This window comes from Entelurus aequoreus, linkage group LG27 (genome assembly GCF_033978785.1).
Source record: "Entelurus aequoreus isolate RoL-2023_Sb linkage group LG27, RoL_Eaeq_v1.1, whole genome shotgun sequence".
In the NCBI taxonomy this organism is placed as follows: Eukaryota; Metazoa; Chordata; class Actinopteri; order Syngnathiformes; family Syngnathidae; genus Entelurus; species Entelurus aequoreus.
This window is the reverse complement of record NC_084757.1, coordinates 32,683,127-32,708,626: the sequence shown is the minus strand read 5'-3', so window position 1 is coordinate 32,708,626 and position 25,500 is coordinate 32,683,127. Positions and strand designations below refer to the sequence as shown.

Genomic DNA, 25,500 nt, shown 5'->3' with positions numbered 1-25,500 from the left:
ATTTTCCCCTGACTAAAATAGGACGACAACGAGTCAAAACAAATGCACGTTAACGAAAACAGTCCATGCACTAAATGAGTCCCATTTCTCTAATAGTTCGGCTCTAAATGAGCCTCCTACAACCCATGGAAACACCTTAATCCGTTCGGTTTAAGTAAAGTCGGACTAACACACCTGGATTATGCGATTGGAAACCAGAGAGAAGCAAATACCATTTAATAAAAACACATACCTACACTTTTATAAACTCACGGGCCTTACTCGCTAGCTGAAAATGCTAACATGAAAACAAGAGACAAACGTCTTTCCCCGTTAAAAACAACATACCCCAATATAAACTTTTATGTAAACACATCACTGTCTGAGCAACTAAGCTAATAAATGTGCACATTGAAGTGCTGTCTTAGCACAGCAATTATGATCGTCCATCAGGTGTTTTATGGTGCGTTGAAGGACCGCTGAACAGAGTAGGACAGACACAAGGCCTGCCAGAAGTGATGCATAATTACAATAGATTGTATTTGTTACACATATTTCCAAATGACTCACACTGTACTGCATTACTGTTACTATTAAAGAAAGTAGAGAAGGAGCAAGACTCTACCACTACTTTTGTAGTACGCATAGGTGTGCTTGCCCGCCTGTCTACAGTAAAACTAGTTTGTTTTTGCATGTGACCATTTTAGTCCTGTATTAATAATTTTTTTAAAAAGCAACATTTCAGCTAAAAACAATAACTCGCAATAAGGTTAGCGTGCACTGCAAAAAGTCAGAGTTCAAAAACAAGCAAAAAAATACAAAAATTAGGGGTATTTTATTTGAACTAAGCAAAATTATCTGCCAATAGAACAAGAACATTCGGCTTGTCAAGACTTTCCAAAACAAGTAAAGTTAGCTAACCTCAATGAACCCAAAAATACCTTAAAATAAGTACATTCTCACTAATAACAAGTGCACTTTTCTTAGTAGAATATTTTTTTGACCTTTTTGCTCAATTTGTTGAAAAATATTCTTAAATGAAGTAAATGCTAGTGCCATTATCCTGACATAATGATATGCGCTCGGCATCGGGATTTTTTTTTTCATGCTTGAAGTAAGAAATTATTACTCTAAAAAAGCAGTTTTATACTTGTGAGTGTTGATGACACAGCTTTGCAACAGTTGATATTCTAGTTTCAAGCATGTTTTACTCAATATAGGTCATCAAATCTCAGCAACAAGCTGTAATATCTTACTGAGATCATTTAGGACCAAAACACTTAAAACAAGTAAAACACTCTAACATAAAATCTGCTTAGTGAGAAGAATGATCTTATCAGACAGAAAATAAGCAAATATCACCCTTATTTGAGATATTTAATCTTACTTAGATTTCAGTTTTTGCAGTGTGAAATGTACTTATTGAAACATTCTTTTTGAGTTTTTTAAGAGGATCTGCAATAAAAATTAAGTGCTTACAAGACAACTTCAAAGATACGTTGTCCGCTACACTTTATATTTTAGTTGACTGAATTTACTGTCATTTTAGTCGACTAAAATGTTGAGGAATTTCGTCGACTAAAACTAAATTAATTTAGATGACAACAATATGACTAAAACTAAAAAAGACTATAACTAAAACTAAATAAAAAAATGGGTGTGAAAATGAACACTGCTACTGGCGTCGAGTGAAGGGACTGGAGAGCTTACGTAGTCAGGAGGAGATGAGCAGGTGGCCACGCCCCCCGACCCAGAAACCAGGCGCTGCAACAAAAAGAATTTAGGCGTGATCATGATACCTACATAAATAATAAAAACATAAATAAACATGGATGTTGTTGTTAGGTGAGAATCACATTTTAAAAGCAAAATTACAAATGATAAAGAAATTCATATATATTTATAACACTAATATTTAGTGGTTATTTTGGGTTACGAAAACATAATACAAATATAAGTTGCTATATTTAACAAATATACTTGTCGGCATAACATAATAAAATATGTTAATAATAAGTACTATAAATAAAACAGGTACTATTAATTAAAATATTACAGTCAAAACATAATTAAATTAGTAATACATTTAAAAATTTGACTTAATAAAAGATAATAAAAATAAGTATTATAAATAAAACTATTCTTATAAAACATTGCAATATAAGAACTGTATGTATAACTAAAAATTATACTTGTTGAACAAATAATAAGTACTGTAGATAAAAAATATAAATAAAATATGTACTATGAATACAAAATATTATTGTAAAAACATAATAAAATTAGTACTATAATTCAAAAATCATCAATAATAAAAACATAATAAAATAAGTACTATTAATACAACATTTAAAAACAACATAACAATATAATAACTATAATTCAAAAATGATGCTTGTTGAAAACATAATAAAATAAGTACTATAAATAAAACTATTCTTATAAAACATTGCAATATAAGAACTATAAGTGTAACTAAAAATTATACTTGTCGAAAAAATAATAAATAAGTACTTTAGATAAAAAATATAAATAAAATATGTACTATGAATACAAAATGTTATTGTAAAAACATAATAAAATTAGTACTATAATTAAAAAATCATCAATAATAAAAACATGATAAAAAAAAGAACTATAAATACAATATATAAAACAACATAACAATATAAGAACTATAATTAAAAAATGATGCTTGTTGAAAACATAATAAAATAAGTACTAAAAATAAAACTATTCTTATAAAACATTGCAATGTAACAACTGTAAGTATAACTAAAAATTATACTTGTTGAAAAAATAATAAATAAGTACTTTAGATAAAAAATATAAATAAAATATGTACTATGAATACAAAATATTATTGTAAAACATAATAAAATTAGTACTATAATTAAAAATCATCAATAATAAAAACATAATAAAATAAGTACTATTAATACAATATTTAAAAACAACATAACAATATAAGAACTATAATTAAAAAAATTATGCTTGTTGAAAACATAATAAAATAAGTACTATAAATAAAACTGTTCTTACAAAACATTGCAATATAAGAACTGTAAGTATAACTAAAAATTATACTTGTTGAAAAAATAATAAATAAGTACTTTAGATAAAACATATAAATAAAATATGTACTATGAATACAAAATATTATTGTAAAAACATAATAAAATTAGTACTATAATTAAAAATCATCAATAATAAAAACATAATAAAATAAGTACTATTAATACAATATTTAAAAAAACATAACAATATAAGAACTATAATTAAAAAATGATGCTTGTTAAAAACATAATAAAATAAGTACTATAGATGGAAAAAAATACATAAATAGAATAGGTACTATGAAATTAAATATGTGTGTCAAAACATAATAAAATAAGTTGTATAGTTAAAAGTATACTTAATAAAAACATAATAAAAATAAGTACTATAAATATAAATATTTAAAAAATAAGTACTATAAACAAATACAAATTGTAAAAACAAATGGGTAATATAAATAAAAAAATGCCTATAAAATATTTATTTTGTTTATGACACAAGTCAAGCACAAATATTGCAAAAATAACATAATTAGTATTTGTGTTGGACTAATATTGTATGACCGACTAGATTATTAGTGTAACTACAAATGACGTAGCTAGCCAGTATTCAAATAGGAAATAATACTTCATGTGCCAACTTAATCTAGTCAACAACGAAATCCAATCCAATAAATAATCAAACAAAAATAACAACATCCTGGGTTAGTGTTGTTGCCGTGGTAACAAGGTGTTTGACATGTCTGGGCCTGTGACGATGATGAAGATGATTATGGGAGTTTGCAGGACGCAGTCAGTGGAATTGAGGGGGAAAAAAGGTGTGTGTGTGTGTGTGTGTGTGTGTGTGTGTGTGTGTGTGTGTGTGTGTGTGTGTGTGTGTGTGTGTGTGTGTGTGTGTGTGTTGGAATGAGAAAGTCTTGAGTTAAGCTGCTATTAGCAAATGTGCCCCTCCTCCTCCTCACTGAGTAGTTGTACATGAGAGCTGAGGAACATCTGCCTCCTTTGCTGTGAGCACACAGAGGACATCAACCTCCTCCTCCTTATTCTCCTCCTTCTTCTCCTCCATCTTCTTCTTCTCCTCCATCTTCTTCACTTCACAAGGAAGTGGCAAAATATCACAAGCAAACTTTTCAGTTCTTTTTCTGTCACCTTTGGACCATCACCTTCACCCCATCTTCTTCATCTTCACCATCTTGGTCAGGTATGTAAACACACACACACACACACACACACACACACACACACACACACACACACACACACACACACACACACACACACACACTAACACAAAACCACTTCGGAACGCTTGCTGAGCTTAGTTTAAAAAGTTGAAAAAAGTTTCAAAAAAGGGTTGGTTGGTTTTGTTTGATGAGTACAATAAAAAGGCAAAGAAGCTGTGGCTGTAGGCAACCTCCTGATGTAGTTTTTGTTTATTTGATTCCACAATATGGCAGTAGCTGCATTTGAAGTATAATGAGTGGTCAGCATCCAGTGGTTTGTCCAGCTCTGCATGCGCTATAAAATGTTGCTTCTCAGTTGTTGCTGTGGGAGTCACGTGTGTTACAATTGTCCTACTGTTGTTTGATAGTTGTGTAGGTCATGTGTGTTACCATTGTCCTACTGTTGTTTGATAGTTGTGTAGGTCATGTGTGTTACAATTGTCCTACTGTTGTTTGATAGTTGTGTAGGTCATGTGTGTTACCATTGTTGTATTGTTGTTTGATAGTTGTAAAGGTCATGTGTGTTACAATTGTCCTACTGTTGTTTGATAGTTGTGTAGGTCATGTGTGTTACCATTGTTGTATTGTTGTTTGATAGTTGTGTAGGTCATGTGTGTTACAATTGTCCTACTGTTGTTTGATAGTTGTGTAGGTCATGTGTGTTACCATTGTTGTATTGTTGTTTGATAGTTGTAAAGGTCATGTGTGTTACAATTGTCCTACTGTTGTTTGATAGTTGTGTAGGTCATGTGTGTTACAATTGTCCTACTGTTGTTTGATAGTTGTAAAGGTCATGTGTGTTACAATTGTCCTACTGTTTGATAGTTGTGTAGGTCATGTGTTACCATTGTTGTATTGTTGTTTGATAGTTGTGTAGGTCATGTGTGTTACAATTGTCCTACTGTTGTTTGATAGTTGTGTAGGTCATGTGTGTTACCATTGTTGTATTGTTGTTTGATAGTTGTGTAGGTCATGTGTGTTACAATTGTCCTACTGTTGTTTGATAGTTGTGTAGGTCATGTGTGTTACCATTGTCGTATTGTTGTTTGATAGTTGTGTAGGTAATGTGTGTTACAATTGTCCTACTGTTGTTTGATAGTTGTGTAGGTTTTATGTGTTACAATTGTCCTACTGTTGTTTGATAGTTGTGTAGGTCATGTGTGTTACCATTGTCCTACTGTTGTTTGATAGTTGTGTAGGTCATGTGTGTTACAATTGTCCTACTGTTGTTTGATAGTTGTGTAGGTCATGTGTGTTACCATTGTTGTATTGTTGTTTGATAGTTGTAAAGGTCATGTGTGTTACAATTGTCCTACTGTTGTTTGATAGTTGTGTAGGTCATGTGTGTTACAATTGTCCTACTGTTGTTTGATAGTTGTGTAGGTCATGTGTGTTACTATTGTTGTATTGTTGTTTGATAGTTGTAAAGGGCATGTGTGTTACAATTGTCCTACTGTTGTTTGATAGTTGTGTAGGTCATGTGTGTTACAATTGTCCTACTGTTGTTTGATAGTTGTAAAGGTCATGTGTGTTACAATTGTCCTACTGTTGTTTGATAGTTGTGTAGGTCATGTGTTACCATTGTTGTATTGTTTTTTGATAGTTGTGTAGGTCATGTGTGTTACAATTGTCCTACTGTTGTTTGATAGTTGTGTAGGTCATGTGTGTTACCATTGTTGTATTGTTGTTTGATAGTTGTGTAGGTCATGTGTGTTACAATTGTCCTACTGTTGTTTGATAGTTGTGTAGGTCATCTGTGTTACCATTGTCGTATTGTTGTTTGATAGTTGTGTAGGTAATGTGTGTTACAATTGTCCTACTGTTGTTTGATAGTTGTGTAGGTTTTATGTGTTACAATTGTCCTACTGTTGTTTGATAGTTGTGTAGGTCATGTGTGTTACCATTGTCGTATTGTTGTTTGTTAGTTGTGTAGGTCATGTGTGTTACAATTGTCCTACTGTTGTTTGATAGTTGTGTAGATCATGTGTGTTACCATTGTCGTATTGTTGTTTGATAGTTGTGTAGGTCATGTGTGTTACAATTGTTGTACTGTTTGATAGTTGTGTAGGTCATGTGTGTTACAATTGTCCTACTGTTGTTTGATAGTTGTGTAGGTCATGTGTGTTACCATTGTCGTATTGTTGTTTGATAGTTGTGTAGGTCATGTGTGTTACAATTGTTGTACTGTTTGATAGTTGTGTAGGTCACGTGTGTTACAATTGTTGTACTGTTTGATAGTTGTGTAGGTCATGTGTGTTACAATTGTCCTACTGTTGTTTGATAGTTGTGTAGGTCATGTGTGTTACAATTGTCCTACTGTTGTTTGATAGTTGTGTAGGTCATGTGTGTTACCATTGTCGTATTGTTGTTTGATAGTTGTGTAGGTCATGTGTGTTACAATTGTCCTACTGTTGTTTGATAGTTGTGTAGGTCATGTGTGTTACCATTGTCGTATTGTTGTTTGATAGTTGTGTAGGTTATGTGTGTTACAATTGTTGTACTGTTTGATAGTTGTGTAGGTCATGTGTGTTACAATTGTTGTACTGTTTGATAGTTGTGTAGGTCATGTGTGTTACAATTGTCGTACTGTTTGATAGTTGTGTAGGTTTTGTGTTGCAATTGTTGTACTGTTGTTAGATAGTTGTGTAGGTCATGTGTGTTACAATTATCGTACTGTTTGATAGTTGTGTAGGTTATGTGTGTTACAATTGTCATACTGTTTGATAGTTGTGTAGGTTATGTGTGCTACAATTGTTGTACTGTTGTTTTATAGTTGTGTAGGTTATGTGTGTTACAATTGTTGTACTGTTGTTTGATAGTTGTGTAGGTCATGTGTGTTACAATTGTCGTACTGTTTGATAGTTGTAAAGGTCATGTGTGTTACAGTTGTCGTACTGTTGTTTGATAGTTGTGTAGGTCATGTGTGTTACAATTGCCGTACTGTTGTTTGATAGTTGTGTAGATCATGTGTGTTACAATTTTCGTACTGTAGTCTGATATTTGTGTAGGTCATGTTTGTTACAATTGTTGTATTTTTTGATAGTTGTTAAGGTCATGTGTGTTACAATTGTCGTATTGTTGTTTGATAGTTGTGTAGGTCATGTGTGTTACAATTGTTGTACTGTTGTTTGATAGTTGTGTAGGTCATGTGTGTTACAATTGTCGTACTGTTGTTTGATAGTTGTGTAGGTCATGTGTGTTACAATTGTTGTATTGTTGTTTGATAGTTGTGTAGGTCATGTGTGTTACCATTGTTGTACTGTTGTTTGATAGTTGTGTAGGTTATGTGTGTTACAATTGTCATACTGTTGTTTGATAGTTGTGTAGGTCATGTGTGTTACAATTGTAGTAGTTGTTTGATAGTTGTGTAGGTCATGTGTGTTACAATCATTGTATTGTTTGATAGTTGTGTAGGTCATGTGTGTTACTATTGTCATATTGTTGTTTGATAGTTGTGTAGGTCATGTGTGTTACAATTGTAGTAGTTGTTTGATAGTTGTGTAGGTCATGTGTGTTACAATCATTGTATTGTTTGATAGTTGTGTAGGTCATGTGTGTTACAATTGTCATATTGTTGTTTGATAGTTGTGTAGGTCATGTGTGTTACAATTGTAGTAGTTGTTTGATAGTTGTGTAGGTCATGTGTGTTACAATTGTCATATTGTTGTTTGATAGTTGTGTAGGTCATGTGTGTTACAATTGTAGTAGTTGTTTGATAGTTGTGTAGGTCATGTGTGTTACAATTGTCATATTGTTGTTTGATAGTTGTGTAGGTCATGTGTGTTACAATTGTAGTAGTTGTTTGATAGTTGTGTAGGTCATGTGTGTTACAATTGTAGTAGTTGTTTGATAGTTGTGTAGGTCATGTGTGTTACAATTGTAGTAGTTGTTTGATAGTTGTGTAGGTCATGTGTGTTACAACCATTGTACTGTTTGATAGTTGTGTAGGTCATGTGTACTACCGGTACTCGAATCCTTTTATTTTGAAGGCCTAACTCTGCTACAGGATGTTATGCTAGGACTTTCTCAAAAGGGGGTAATCATATACAAACCCCAAAAGCAGTGAAGTTGTCACGTTGTGTAAATGGTAAATAAAAACAGAATACAATGATTTGAAAATCCTCTTCAATTTATATTCAATTGAATAGACTGCAAAGACAAGATATTTCATGTTCACACTGAGAAACTTTTTTTTTTTTTGCAAATATTAGCTCATTTTGGAATTTGATGCCTGCAACATGTTTCAAAAAAGCTGGCACAAGTGGCAAAAAGACTGAGAAAGTTGAGGAATGCTCATCAAACACTTATTTGGAACATCCCACAGGTGAACAGGCTAATTGGGAACAGGTGGGTGCCATGATTGGGTATAAAATGAGCTTCCATGAAATGCTCAGTCATTCACAAACAAGGATGGGGCGAGGGTCACCACTTTGTCAACAAATGCGTGAGCAAATTGTCCAACAGTTTAAGAACAACATTTCTCAACCAGCTATTGCAAGGAATTTAGGGATTTCACCATCTACGCTCCGTAATATCATCAAAAGGTTCAGAGAATCTGGAGAAATCCCTGCACGTAAGCGATGATATTACGGACCTTGGATCCTTCCTGCATCAAAAAGCGACATCAATGTGTAAAGGATATCACCACATGGGCTCAGGAACATTTCAGAAAACCACTGTCAGTAACTACAGTTGGTCGCTACATCTGTAAGTGCAAGTTAAAACTCTCCTATGCAAAGCGAAAGCCATTTATCAACAACACCCAGAAACGCCGCCGGCTTCGCTGGGCCTGAGATCATCTAAGATGGACTGATACAAAGTGGAAAAGTGTTCTGTGGTCTGACGAGTCCACATTTCAAATTGTTTTTGGAAACTGTGGACGTCGTGTCCTCCGGACCAAAGAGGAAAAGAACCATCCGGACTGTTAAAGGCGCAAAGTGTAAAAGCCAGCATGTGTGATGGTATGGGGGTGTATTAGTGCCCAAGACATGGGTAACTTACACATCTGTGAAGGCACCGTTCATGCTGAAAGGTACATACAGGTTTTGGAGCAACATATGTTGCCATCCAAGCAACGTTATCATGGACGCCCCTGCTTATTTCAGCAAGACAATGCCAAGCCACGTGTTACAACAGCATGGCTTCATACTAAAAGAGTGCGGGTACTAGACTGGCCTGCCTGTAGTCCAGACCTGTCTCCCATTGAAAATGTGTGGCGCATTAGGAAGCCTAAAATAGCACAACGGAAACCCCCGGACTGTTGAACAACTTAAGCTGTACATCAAGCAAGAATGGGAAAGAATTCCGCCTGAAAAGCTTCAAAAATTAGTATCCTCAGTTCCCAAACGTTTACTGAGTGTTGTTAAAAGGAAAGGCCATGTAACACAGTGGTGAACATGCCCCTGTGACAACTTTTTTGCAATGTGTTGCTGCCATTAAATTCTAACTTAATGATTATTTGCCGAAAAAAATATAGTTTCTCAGTGTGAACATGAAATATCTTGTCTTTGCAGTCTATTCAATTGGATATAAGTTGAAAAGGATTTGCAAATCATTGTATTCTCTTTTTATTTACCATTTACACAACGTGACAACTTGACAGCTTTTGGCTTTTGTATACACAGTATGTCCCTCCAACATGAGTAAAAGTGCTCTGCAGATGATGTACGCTGCATCGCCGCCTTCAATCTTACTTGTGTTTAGAGCTGACAGAGAGTGTGCATAATTAGAAGAGAAGCAGTTTGTCTTGGCCCACAAAAGGCGTCCTTCATGTTGGGGATGAGGTTCGTCACATGAATTGGACAAGGATGTTATGTGTGGCGGGAAAATGTCATCCATCCATTATTTTGTGAGCAATGACGGTTTAAAAAAAAAATCCCACTATAATTGTCAGGGATCCAAAAGGGCCCCACTCAAAAAGTGTTAAAAATAAGTCATATTTTTTCAATGTTTTACATTTTCAACATTTAAATCTCTAGATCAACTTCAGATTTATCCGTTGAATATAAGTTTTATATTACTATTATTTTCATTTGTTTTATGCCATTTTTTGTCATACAACACTTCGTTGTTTTTTAATTGCAAAAACACAAATTATGCAATACCCCTCCCTCCAAAAAAGAAAAATCAAAGTGTAATTTTTGATGTGAAGAAATTACAGCCTTAAATATGTCAATAATTCATAACAACATTGATTTTAATTTATTATTATTTTTTGACAAAAAAAAATCCCACTAAAATTCTCAGGGATCCAAAAGGCCGTCACTCATAAAAGTGCTAAAAATAACTCATAAATAATTTTTTCTATTATTTATTTATTAGAAAACATTGTTTTTTTCATCGCAAAAACACAAAATATGCAATACAATCCCCCCCCCCCCCCCGCCCTCCCCAAAATAAGATAAAAAATCAAAGTGTAATTTTTGATGTGAAGAAATTAGAGCCTTAAATAAGTAAATAATTTGTAACAACATTGATTTTAATGTATTATTATTATTTTTTTAGCAATGACAATTTAAAAAAAAAATCCCACTAAAATGCTCAGGAATCCAAAAGGAAAAAAGAAAAAAAGAAAAAATAACTCAAATAATTTTTTTATTTACAAGGCTTAAATCTCTAAAGCTACTTCAGATTTATCCATTGATTATAAGTTTTATATTATTATTATTTTTATTTGTTTTATGCCCTTTTTTGTCATAGAAGACTTTGTTTTTTATTATTTGTAATCATTTTCTCAAAAAAATATTTCAAAGTGTAATATTTGACGTGAAGTAATTGGAGCCTTAAATATGTAAATAATTCATAACAACAAAGATTTTGATTCAATACTTTTTTTTTCAGCAATGACAGTTTAAAAACAAAAATCCAACTAAAATTCTCGTGGATCCAAAAGTGCCTCACTCATAAAAGTGTTAAAAATAAGTCATATATTATTTTTTTATTTTCAACATATAAACCAACTTCAGATCAATCCATTGATTTTAAGTTTGTATTAATATTATTATTTTCATTTCTTTTATGCCCTTTTTTGTCATAGAAAACTTTGTTTTTGATTGCAAAAATATAAAATAAGCAATATTTTCTCAAAAAATATTTCAAAGTGGAATATTTGATGTGAAGCCTTAAAGGGGAACTTCACTGTTTTTTTTTAGAATGTTGCCTATCGTTCACAATCATTATATATATATATTTTTTTATGCATTCTAAATATTAAATAAACGTAAATAAAAGTCTGCTTACAGCCCAGCCAATGGGAGCTCCACTATTCCGTCCATAAAATCCGATAAATAACTATTCAACAATACTCAATTTATATTTTTTGACTTGAATATTAACAAGTATTAGTGATATTGTTATTATAAGTGCTAACGCAGACAGACCATAATCACTTGCTGTGTCCTTTTGTTTATATCATCAAGTGGTCTGCTGCTTCCTCACTTCCCTGCTTCCTGTAAGTTTATTGTAGATCATAAATCATACCTGGACGGTAGATGGCTGAGGATACAATCTGACAGGTTGGGACACTTTGACAGCCATTTAGGACCTGGAAGTAGCGAGGACGACACAAAAAAAACCCCCAGCATGTTACCTAATCCAAAAGGGCCCCACTTATAAAAGTGTTCAAAAAAATGTATCAATTATTTTTAATTTTTCAACATTTTTTGTTTGTTTGTTTGTTTTGTGCCCTTTTAGTGAAAGAAAACTTTGTTATAGCAAAAATGTTCTAAAAAAATATTTAAAAGTAGAATATTTTATGTGAAGTGATTGGAGCCTTGAATAGGTCAATAATTCATAAAAACATTGATTTTGATTCATTATTATGTTTTGAGTAATGACAGTTAAAAAAAACAAAAAAACAGCCTGCATGGCAGATTTGAATTATTAGCGTCAGAATTGCAACTTTTTCTCTTTATATTTCACCTGTTTTACTTTTTTATTCCACTTTTTCAGTTTTTTTTGTAAGAGTGTTTTGAGAAGGTGCGGCGAGGCGTTAAAAAGGAGCACCCTGTGCTGGATGTTGTGTAACAGCGCTACAACACAAAGAAGGTGCAGTTGATGGTTCAGCCGCAGCCTACTGTAGCGACTCGCCCACAGGCGCCGTTTCTTGGTATTAGCGCCACACGTGAGCTCCAGGCGGGCGTCCATGTGAGCCATAATCCCGCCGGATTCATAGAACCTCCGCACGGCTGACCGGGCACATGTCTGACGCCGCCGACCCGATCCACTGACCCCCTGCTGTGGGCCCGCTCAGCTGACGCGTTCCATTGACATCAGCGCGCATTGTTGGGTCATGTGACCCACTTCAAGAAAATACACTCCATTGTTTCCTCTCGCCCTTGGAAAAGCTGGGAGGTTGGCGAATGATGCAGCTCTTTGCGTCATGCTCGAGCCTAAAACATGTGTTGCGTCATCGAGGGTTGTCGCCATACTAGAATGTTAGTTCTTTCTTGAATTCAATAGTGTTTCTCCCCTTCTTGATCTCAGTACTCCTATCGCCCTCGGTAGAAGTTGCAAAAAATATAGAATTGTTTGCAACTTTTTTTCTCAAATTCAATACTTTTTTTTTCAACTTAAACCCAATTTATTTCTCAAAATAGACATAACTATTTCCTTAAATCCAACTTTTATCGTATATAAAACAGAACTTTATTTATCATATTAAATACAACTTTTTTCTCAAATTAAATGCAAATGTTTTTCTGAAATTAAATGCAACTTCTTTTATCAAAATAAATACAACCTTTTTCTCAACTTATTAAGCATTTAAAAAAAAAAAAAAATTAAACATAACTTTTTTCCCAAATTAAATGCAACTTTTTTCCCCCCAAAATTAATTGTATTCTTTCTCAATTTAAATGCAACATTTTCAAAAAAAAATTCTCTACATAAATACAACTTTTTTCTTAAATTACATGTATTTTTTTCTCAAATTAGGTGCATTTTTTTCTTAACTTATTATGCAATTATTTTCTGTCAAATTAAACATAACTTTTTTTTCTCTAATTATATAACATTTTTCTCAAATTAAATGTATTTTTTTCTTAAGTAAATGCAACTTTTTCTCAACTTATAATGCAATTATTTTCTCTCTAACTAACATAACTTTTTTCTCGGATAAAATTTGGCTTTTTCCTCATCTTTTTTTCTGAAAATAAATGCTACTTTTTTTCTGAAATTAAATACAAATTTCTCTTAAATTAAATACAATTTGTTTCTCAATTTAAAACACATGTTTTCTCAAATTAAACAACTTTCAAAATAAATAAAAATACAATTCTTAATTTAAAAAACAAATATTTTTTTTCTCAGATCAAACATAATTTTTTCTCAAATTAAATGCAATGTTTTTCCTTAAATTTAATGCAACTTTTTTCTCAATTGAAATAAACCCTTTTCCTCAATTTAAATAAACCCTTTTTCTCAACTTAAAACACAATTATTTTTTTCTCAAATTAAATACAACTTTTTTCTTTCATGAAATACATTTTTATTTCATTAAATGCAACTTTGCACCGGATAAAATACAACTTTTTATCTCATATTAAATGCAACTTTTTAAAAAAAATTAAATACAGATTTCTTCTAAAAATAAATACAAAATTTTTCTCAATTTAAAACACAATTATTTTTTCTCAAATCAAACATAATTTTTTTCTCAAATTCAGACACAATATTTTTTTCTCAAATTAAACTACATTTTACTCAAATTAAATGCAACCTTTTCCTCAGATAAATACGACTTTTTTCGAATACATACAACTTTTTTCTCAAATTAAATTTAAAGTTTTTCTCAAATTAAATAATACCTTTTTCTCAGATAAATACGACTTTTTAATCGAATAACACACAACTTTTTTCTCAAATTAAATTCAACGTTTTTTGAGATCTTTTTTCAAGAATTATATATGTCATGTCTGTGTTGATCATGTTTTTGTTTGGCCATGTGCTGTTTGTTTTTTGGACACTTTCTTAGTTCCTGGTGGTTCACTCCCTTGTTTTGTTTCCATAGCAACCCATTAGTTTTCACCTGTCATGTCACGCACCTGTTTCACGTTTTGAGTCACGCACCTGTTGTTAATCATGTCTGTGTTATTTAAGCTTTTCATTTTCTGTTAGTCAGGCTGGCGACATCTGTCAAGGCTTGGACTCCGGCGTGATTTGTTCTCCCGTGGTGCAAATGATTTGGACCATACGTGGCGTGAAGGTGGGTACATGATTTAATAATGACTACAAAAAGGAATAAACAAAAAGCGCGCACAAGGCGGAAGTACAAAACGTGGCTATGAAAATAAAAGACTTGCACAAAGGCAAAAAACTATGAACAAGAAACAAAAACTTACTTGGCATGGAACTGTGAACATGGCATGAAGAGGAGTGATCATAAAGTGTGCAGAGCATAAATGTGATCACTCTTCTTCATGCCATGTTCACAGTTCCATATTTCAGTCTTTTATTTTCATAGCCACGTTTTGTACTTCCGCCTTGTGCGCGCTTTTTGTTTATTCCTTTTTGTAGTCATTATTAAATCATGTACCCGCCTTCACGCCACGTATGGTCCAAATCATTTGCACCACGGGAGAACAAATCACGCCAAGCCTTGACAATATACAGCTTTTTTGTAATTTTAAATTGAAAATTTTTCTCAAATTAAATAACACTTTTTTCCTCGGAAAAATGCAACTTTTTACTCGAATTACATACAACTTTTTTCTCAAATTAAATTCAATGTTTTTCTCAGTGTCTTTTTTTTCAAATTATATATAACTTTTTTCTCAAATTAAATTTGACTTTTTTCTCAAATTAAATAACACCTTTTTCTCAGATAAATACAACTTTTTTTTATAGAATTACGTACAATTTTTTCTCAATTAAATTCAACGTTTTTCTCAGATAAAGTGTCTTTTTTAAAATTTTTATTATATACAGCTTTTTTCTCAAAGTAAATTTACCTTTTTTTTTAAATTGAATAACACCTTTTTCTCAGATAAATATGACTTATTTATCGAACATATACAACTTTTTTTCTCAAATTAAATTAAACTTTTTTCTCAGATAAAATATGTATTTTGTCTCGAACTATATGCAACTTTTTCTCAAATTAAAAGCAACATTTTTCAGATAAAATACAACTTTTTTCTCATATGAAATGCAACTTTTTTTCTTAATAAATACAAATTTTTTCTCAATTTAAAAACAGTTATATTTTCTCAAATTAAATATTACTTTTTTCTCAACTTCAATCACAATATTTTTTTCTCAAATTAAACTACTTTTTCTCAAATTAAATGCAACCTTTTACACAGATAAAATGACTTTTTCTCAAATACATACAACTTTTTTTCTCAAATTAAATTAAACTTTTTTCTCCGATAAACTGTCTTTTTTTCTTGAATTATATGCAACTTTTTGTCATATGAAAAGCAACTTTTTTTCTTAATAAATACAACTTTTTTCTCAACTTAAAACACAATAAAAAATCTAGTAACAAATAACTTTTTTCTTAAATCCAATGCAACTCTTTTCTCAGATAAAATATTTACAAGTTTTTTTTCTCACACTAAACACAAGTTTTTTTCTTAATAAATACAACTGTTTTCTCAACTTAAAAAAAAAAATCAAATTACAAATAACTTTTTGCCCAGATAAAATAGGATTAAAAAAAAAAAATATATTTACAAGTTTTTTCTCAAACTAAACACAACTTTCTTCTCAAATCAAAACAACTTTGGCGACCTCGTGGATTATTTTGCAGTTGCACTCAATGAGAAAATACTGAAACCGAATCAGCACTTTGTTTGCTCACTACATGACCACTTTGACCACAATTACACTAAGTCATTCACCACGGAGTGATTAGTTTGTTACGCACAATCTGCAACGCATTACAGTAAGACAGGCCATGTAGGAAATGCCGTGAAGACACCTGACGCGTGCGCTTTGTGGAATGGAGCGTTTTCTACGTCATGGAGGGAACAGGAACGCATGTTTTTGGGAGCACTCAGTGCATAAATGTAGTTTGTGCTTTCTGCAGAGTCGACATGTTCCTGGAGAACAAAAGAAACCTGGACTTGGAGATGTCGCAGCCCTCCGTGCCGGTCCACCAGGGCCGCAACAGCCTGAGGTCCCCCGAGGGCGTCGCCGAGAACTTCGGCGAGCTGCGTCTGCTGCGAGGCATCTCGGAGAGGATGGAGACGCACAAGCTGCAGCAGTCCGGCCAGTGCGTCATCCACGCCGAGGGCTACCTTCCTGTTCGCCAAGAAGACGGGTGAGACGTGTTAGTGTTTGGAAAAAAAGGCTTTACCCCAGCTCGTACGTCAGGAGACAATTCCTTCCTATTCCACGTGCGGAATCACATTACACAGCCCGTTAGGTCAAATCCCCCCAGGAGATGGACACACGACAGGAATACTTCAAAAATTACCACTTGGAACCTGCCTGGAGCACTCACTCACACACTCAATGTGGATCACATGCACTCAGGTGCTTGTACCAAGTCCATGCAAATGCTGCAAATTCCTTGTTAACCATCATAGTAAATTACCACACACACACACACACACACACACACACACACACACACACACACACACACACACACACACACACACACACACACACACACACACACACACACACACACACACACACACACACACATTCTTGTATTTGTTATCTTCTTGAGACTGAAAAATGCTTACCTCCTTAGGACCACCCTTTCTAGATATATAAAGATTTGTATTGACAACATTAATAATATATACATACTACGCAAATATAAAAAAACTTCAATTTCACAAAAAAAGATCACAATTTCACAAGAAAAACTTCGAATTTTGGCAGTATTATAATAAAAGTCGTAATTTTACTCGACACAAGTCAAAATTTTACAAGAAAAACTGAACATTTGTGCAATATTATGATAAAAGTTGGAATTTTACTCAATAACAGTCGCAATTTTACAAGAAAAGCTTAACATTTTGGCAGTTTTATGAAAAGAGTTGTGATTTTACTCGAAAAAAGTCACAATTTTATAATAAAACTTTACAATTTTGGCAATATTATAATAATCGGAAGTTTGCTTGGCAGAATTATGACAAAAGTCATCATTTTACTCCAAAAATGTCACTATTTTACAAGAACAACAATAAAATTGGCAATATTGTGAAAAAAGTCAGAATTTTAAATGACAAATGTCACCATTTTGCATGAAAAAGTAATAATTTTACATGAAAAAGTAATAATTTTACAAGAAAATATAGCAATATTACAGAAACAGAAAGAATATGAGAAATTGTTTCCAATTTTTTTTAAGAAAGAAGTCGACACTGTGAGAAAAAGACTGCTTTTAGTTAATTTATTGTATTTTTAGTTTGTAATTGGTTTTTAATCTTCAATATTTACTTGAAGTTTTTACAGTATGTCCCTATATACATATATTTTTTTCATTAATTTTAGTCAAAGGGGGAGCACTTTAAATTTTTACACACACTTGTTATTTCATATGTTGACCAGACGGGGAGCACTTTTAAAAGCGACACACAGTCAATTTGAAAAATCCCTCCTTTTTGGGACCACCCTCATTTTGATAGATTTCACCACCAGGGGTGCAAATGAGACATTCGCTATTAGATGCAATGGTTTAACGTATTGGGACCATGATTTACAGTATGTCCTAACTTGTTCACACCTCCTCATATGGAAGCTACTTTTCCTTGTTGATTTCGCAAGAAGGGTAGAAATACAAGAACACACGCACGCATACACAATATTACACAATATGATAATATGATACAATATACGTTCCATGATAGCTAATGTTAGCTTGCCAAATCACTATTGTTGGCAAACAGCACACAAAGCTAATGTGCTACGTGGTTTACGTCATTACACCCTAAAGGCCGGAAGAGGGTGGGACTTAATGCTGAAAACACGCTGGAAAGTTAGCACCCTCTAGGTAAAAGTTGTTAACAGACCCTTTTTTTCTCAGATTGAATACAACCTTTTTTCAAGTTAAACTCATGTTTTTCCTTCGAATTAAACATAACTTTTACCTTAAAATAAATAAAACTGTTTTCTCAGATAAAACATGACTTTTTTCTCAAATTATATAAATTTTTTCAAATCAAATGAAACTTTTTTCTTAAAATTAAATACAACTTTTTTCTAAGTACACATTTTTTTTCTCAACTTAAAACACATTTATTTTTCTCAAGTTAAATGCAACTTTTTTCTCAGATAAAATGCGATTTTTTTCTTAAATTAAATACACTTTTTTTTTAAACTAAATACAAATGTTCTCAATTTTTTAAACAAATAAACATTTAAATTAAAAATAATGACGTTTTTCCTGAGATAAAATACAACTTTATTAATTAAAACTAATGAAACTACTTTTTTCTCAAAATAAATACAACTTTTTCCCCTAACTTAAACCCATTTCTCCCCTCAGATTAAACATGACTTTTTCCTCAACATATTGTACAACCCTCCATCCATCCATTTTCTACTGCTTGTTCCTTTTGGAGTCAAGGGGGGGGGGGGGGGGGGGGGGGGTGCTGGAGCCTATCTCAGCTGCATTCAGGCAGAAGGGGGGGTACACCCTGGACAAGTCGCCACCTCATCACAGGGCCAACAGATAATTAGACAGACAACATTCACACTCACATTCACACACTAGGGACCATTTAGTGTTGCCAATCAACCTATCCCCAGGTGCATGTCTTTGGAGGTGGGAGGAAGCCGTAGTACCCGGAGGGAACCCACGTAGTCACAGGGAGAACATGCAAACTCCACACAGAAAGATCTCAAATTTATTTTTTCTCAAGTTAAATGCAACTTTTTTCTCAGATAAAATACGATTTATTTTTCTCTCAAATTAAATACACTTTTTTTTTAAATAAAACAATTCTCAAATTAAATACACATTTATTAAACTGAATAACATTTAAATTCTAATTAAAGACGATTTTTTTCTGAGATCAATTACAATTGTATTATCAAAACTAATTAAACTACTTTTTTCTCAAAATAAATAGTACTTTTTTCCCAATTTAAAACCCATTTTCTCCCTTCAGATTAAACATGACTTTTTTCCTCAAAATATTAGTCAACCTTTTTTTTTTAAATTAAATTGAACTTTTTTCTTCAAATTAAATACAACTTCCTTCTAAATAAAACTGTCTTCTCAATTTAAAAAATGTATTTTCTCAAAATAAATTCAACTTTTTTCTAAGATAAAAAAAGATTTTATCTCAAATTAAATACACTTTTTAAAAAAAGCAAAAACTAAATAAAATTGTTCTCAAATTAAATATTTTTTAAATATTAAATAACAATTAAATTAAAAAAAAATACATTTCTTCTGAGATAAAATACAAAAATTACAAAAAATGTATTTATTTAAAATAAATTAAAATACTTTTTTCTCAAAATAATACAACTTTTTTTTCCCAACTTTAACTCATTTTCTCCCCTCAGATTAAACATTACTTTTTTCCTCAAAATATTATACAAATTTTTTTCAAATTAAATTTTACTTTTTAAAAAAAAATCAAATACAACTTCCTTCTAAATAAAACTTTTTCTCAACTTAAAACACATCTATTTTCTCAAAATAAATGCAACTTTTTTCTCAGATAAAATGTGATTTTTTTCTCAAATTAAGTACACTTTTTTTAAAAAGCAAAAACTAAATAAAATTGTTCTCAAATTAAATATTTTAAAAAAAAGTAAATAACATTTAAATTTGAAAATAAAGAAAAAAAAATCCCAGATAAAATCCAACTTTATTATTTAAAACTAATTAAATTTTTTTAAACACATTTATATTCTCAAAATAAATGCAACTTTTTTCCCAGAAAAAATAGGATTTTTTTTCAAATTAAGTACTTAAAAAAAAAAAAAAAAAAAATTCTCAAATTAAATATTGTTTTATTAAACTGAATAAAATTTAAATTCAAATTTTTTCTGAGATAATATACAACTTTATTAATTAAAACTAATTAAACTACTTTTTCTCAAAAATAAATACAACTTTTTTTCCAACTTAAACCAATTTTCCCCCCTCAGATTAAACATGACTTTTCTCAAAATATTATACAACCTTTTTTTCCCTCCAATTTAAATGCAACTTTTTTCTCCAAATTAAATACAGCCTTGTTCTCCTAATAAACACATTTTTTCCTCACCTAAAAACTCAATATTTTTTCTCATTTTAAACAAAAATTTTCTTAAATTAAATACAACTTCCTTCTAAATAAAACTTTTTCTCAACTTAAAACACATCTATTTTCTACAGATAAATTTAACTTTTTTCTCAGATAAAATGCGATTTTTGTTTCTCAAATTAAATACACTTTTTTAAAAAGCAAAAAATAAATAAAATTGTTCTCAAATGAAATATTTTTAAAAAAACCAAATAACATTTAAATTTAAAAATAAAGAAAAAAAATCTGAGATAAAATACAACGTTATTAATTAAAACTAATTAAAACAATTTAAACATATTTGTATTCTCAAGATAAATGCAACTTTTTCCCCCAGATATAATACGATTTTTTCTCAAATTAAACACATATTTATATTTAATTTATTTAATTTAATTTATATTTAAATACATATTTATATTAAAACTGAATAACATTTAAATTCAAAATTAAAGACGATTTTATTCTGAGGTAATATACAACTTTATTAATTAAAACTAATTAAACTACTTTTTTCTCAAAATAATACAACTTTTTTTTTCGCAATTTAAACCCAGTTTCTCCCCTCAGATTTAACATGATTTTTTTCCTCAAAATATTAAATTTTACTTTTTTTCTTCAAATCAAATACAACTTCCTTCTAAATAAAACTTTTTCTCAACTTAAAACACATCTATTTTTTTAAGATAAATGCAACTTTTTTCCTCATATAATAGTGATTTTTTTTCTCAAATTAAACACACTTATAAAAAAAAGCAAAAACAAAAAAAAATCGTTCTCAAATTAAATATTTTTTTAAAAACCAAATAACATTTAAATTTGAAAATAAAGGAAAAAAAATCCCAGATAAAATATGCTATTAATTAAAACAAATTAAAACACATTTATATTCTTAAGATAAATGCAACTTTTTTCCCAGATAAAATACGATTTTTTCTCAAAATTAAATACTTAAATAAAAAAAAATAAAAAAAATTCTCAAATTGAATACAGATTTATTAAACTGAATAACATTTACATTCAATTTAAAGACAATTTTTTTTCCGAGATAACACACAACTTTATTAATTAAAATTAATTAAACTACTTTTTCTCAAAATAAATACAACTTATTGTCCAACTTAAACCAACGTTTTCCTCTCAGATTAAACATGACTTTTCTCAAAATATTATACAACCTTTTTTTTTTTCCAATTTAAATGCAACTTTTTTCTCCAAATTAAATACAGCCTTCTTCTCCTAATAAACACTTTTTTCCTCACCTAAAAACTTAATATTTTTTCTCATTTTAAACAATTATTTCTCAAATGAAATATAGCTTTCTTGTAATAATAAATACACATTTTTCCCCCTCAACTTAAGACACTTTTTTTGTTTTTCTGAAATCAGAACATCTATTTCTCTGATAAAATACTTTGAAGGCTACTTTGGCAGTGTTGTCTGCTGCCCCCCAGTGGTCAAACAGCGCCTGTGCCAGCTTGAACGGAAGAAATGGAAGGTAATTAGTGGAACTTTTCTTTCCTATGAGGTTTTCCTTACACAGAGATATAAATATTACCTAAATATATGTAATTCAATAAAATAACTGTAATATAGGGATGCCAAAACCCCTTATTTGTTATAGGAGCAGCACACTCCTGTCAGAATGGCTAGCATTAGCTTAGCTTAGCTTCTGGTGTAGCAAAACATTTCTTCTACGAGGCTTTCCTTTCTCAAATTCAGCACAACCACTTCCATACATGTAACATAATAAAATATGTGCAATATAGGGACGATAGAAACTTTTCTGGATGCTCTTTAACTTACACTGTGAGCAGGAATGCTAACTAGCTTAGCGGTTAGCTTCTTCTTCCTCTGCTGCGTTCAAGGCAGGACAAAAGTGGGGAAATCACCTCCGCTCTACGAGGCTTTCTCGCACAAATACTGCAAAATTACAACAATATAATGTGTCATAAATAAAATACATCCTTATTATGTAGACGGCTAAAACCCTGCTGAATAGTAGAAGCAGGAATTCCCTTTTAACCTGCCATGTTAGTTTGGTTAGCTTGCTTATTTTTAGTGGATAGCTTAGCATCTTGTACTGAGTGGTGCGTTCAAGGGATGAGATTTACGGCTATTTGAAGGGAGCCTGATCTTGGGGATCCGTTGTTGTCAAAGAGCTGTTCAAAAGACTAACTTATTATTACAGATTTTTAAAAAAATGTTTGTTAATCAGTTATATGACAACGGACGATTCATGTGCTGACAAGAGAAGGTTAGTGACCCCCGTAAAAATGTTTTTGTTAATTTAAAAAAAAAAAGTTGTACATAATTTAATTTTTTAAATTTATTTTATCCAAGAAGAAATTTGCATTTAATTTGAGATAAAAGTTGTATTTAATTTTAAGAAAATAGTTGTATTTTATCTCAGAATTTTTTTTATTAAGCCTTATTTTATCCAAGAAAAATAGCTGCATTTAATTTGAGAAAAAAATTATGTTTAAGACTAAATAGGTTTAAGTTGAAAAAAAAGTTATATTTATTTTGAGACAAAATTTGTATTTAATTAGAAAAAAATTGCTGCACTTAATTTGAGAAAAAATGTGTTTAATTTGAGAAAAAATTATTGTGTTATAAGTAGTATTTATTAAAAAAAATTATATTTAATTATATTTAGTTCAGTTCAGTTTATTTATTTATATAGCACATGTTGGCCCTGCGATGAGCTGGCGACTTGTCCAGGGTGTACCCCGCCTTCCGCCCGAATGCAGCTGAGATAGGCTCCAGAGACCCCAAAAGGGACAAGCGGTAGAAAATGGATGGATGGATGGATGTAAATACAACCCCAGTTGGCCAAAGTGCTGTACAGACATAAGAAAAGGGGCACATAAAAGATAAATCAAGAAATAAAAACAACCAAGAAATAAAAATGATAAATTTATATTTAATCCAATTACAATAATATTAACATTATAACAAAAAATATTTTGGATAATAGAAGCAGGTGAGATGCACCCGCTCCTTGCTCGCACGTGTTGACAAGAGAAGGTTAGTAGGCGGCGTAAACATTTTTGTTAATTTGAGAAAAAACTTGTACATAATTTAAGAAAGAACTTTTTTTTTTCTTAGAAGAAATTTGCATTTAATTTGAGAAAAACATTTGTAATTTGAGGAAGAAAAAAAAAAGATTTAAGTTGGAAAAAAAGTTGTATTTATTTTGAGACTAAATTTGTATTTTATTTGAGAAAAATAGTTGCATTTAATTTCAGAAAAATAATTAAATTTGAGAAAAAAATTATTGTGTTATATGTTGAGAAAAAAGTTTTGTTTATTAAAAAAAAAGTATATTTAATTATATTTAATTTAATTAGAATAATATTAACATTATAACAAAAACATTATTTTGGATATTAGAAGCCGGTGAGATGCACTCGCTCCTTCTCGCACGTGTTGACAAGAGAAGGTTAGTGACCGGCGCTGTAAAAAGTTTTTTTTTAATTTGAGAAAAAAGTTGTACATAACTTTAGGAAAAAAATTATTTTATCTAAGAATAAATTATAATTTAATTTGAGAAAAAAGTTGTATTCATTTTAAGAAAATAGTTGTATTTATCTCAGAAAAACAAATTGACAAAAAAAAGTTGTCTTTTATCCGAGAAAGAAGTTGCATTTAATTTGACAAAAAAGTTACGATTAATTTGAGGAAAAATTGGTTTTAATTGAATAAAAAGGTGTATTTATTTTGAGACATTTTTATTTAATTTGAGAAAAACAGCTACCTTTAATTTGAGAAATAAAGGATGTTTTAGAAAATAATAGGTTTAAGTTGAAAGTTGTTTTTAATTTGACAAAAATGGCTGCATTTAATGTGAGAAAAAATATGTTTAATTTGAGAAAAAAAAATATTGTGTTATAAGTTGTATTTATTAAAAATATCTATTTAATTATATTTAATCTAGTTAGAATAATATTAACATTATAACACATTTTTTGGGGGGATATTAGAAGCAGGTGAGATGCACTCGTGTTGACATGAGAAGGTTAGTGACCGCCGTAAAATGTTTTAGTTTTAATTTGAGGAAAAAACTTGTACATAATTTAAGAAAAAAAAGTATTTTAATTGAGAAGAAATTAGCATTTAATTTGAGAAAAAAGTTGTATTTAATTTTAAGAAAAAAGTCATATTTTATCCGAGGGAGACATTGCATTTAATTTGAGAAAAAAATAAGTTTAAGTTGGAAAAAAAATATTTATTTTGAAACGAAATTTGTGTTTAATTTGAGAAAAATAGTTGCATTTAATTTAAATTTTTAAAAAAATTATTTGAGAAAAAAAAATTGTTATAAGTTCAGAAAAAAAGTTGTATTCATTAAAAAATACATATTTAATTATATTTAATTTAATTAGACTAATATTAAAATTATAACAAAAAATATTTTGTACATTAGAAGCAGGTGAGATGCACTCGCGCCTTGCTCGCACGTGTTGACAAGAGAACGTTAGTGACTGCTGTAAAAAACTTTTGTTAAGTTGAGAAAAAAGTTATATTTAATTTTAAGAAAAAAGTTGTATTTTATCTCAGAAAATTTCATAATTTGAGAAAAAACAGTCATATTGTACCTGAGAGAAAAAAGTTGCATTTAATTTGAGAAAAAAGTTTTACATAATAAAACATTTTTTTATTTTATCTGAGAAAAATATTGCATTTAATTTGACAAAAAAGTTCTGTTAAATTTGAAGAAAACATATTTCATCTCAGAAAAAAAAATTGAGAACAAAAATCGTATTTTTTCCGAGTGAAAAGTTGCATTTAATTTGAGAAAAAAAATTATGTTTAATGTGAGAAAAAAATAATTGTGGCATAAGTTGAGAAAAGTATATTTATTTTAATTGAATAAAAACAAATATTTTTATTAGAATTCTAATACAAATATTTTGTATATTAGAAGCAAAAAATGGATGGATGGTTGGAGAAGCAGGTGCACCTTCCACTCAGGGAACATTGCGGCACTCTAACACAAACAGCAACACAATTGGTATTAAAAGCATGACCGAC

At 30.6% G+C, this 25,500-nt stretch overlaps 1 protein-coding gene and 1 long non-coding RNA gene across 2 annotated transcripts in view; one reads left to right on the top strand and one right to left on the bottom strand.

The window, feature by feature from the left end:
- Positions 1-1,393: 1,393 nt before the first annotated feature.
- LOC133644079 (uncharacterized) lies at positions 1,394-22,457 on the bottom strand. The gene is made up of 3 exons (XR_009824724.1): positions 22,270-22,457; positions 16,321-16,504; positions 1,394-1,743 (listed from the first exon to the last, which is right to left on the bottom strand). It is a non-coding gene; the product is annotated as an uncharacterized LOC133644079 (long non-coding RNA).
- Positions 4,186-25,500, top strand: part of oca2 (oculocutaneous albinism II) — a 151,012-nt gene continuing 129,697 nt past the window's right edge. Inside the window, 2 exon segments of the mRNA XM_062038403.1 lie at positions 4,186-4,236; positions 16,290-16,523. Of these exon segments, the coding sequence (XP_061894387.1) occupies positions 16,297-16,523 (227 nt within the window). The 5' untranslated portion in view covers positions 4,186-4,236; positions 16,290-16,296.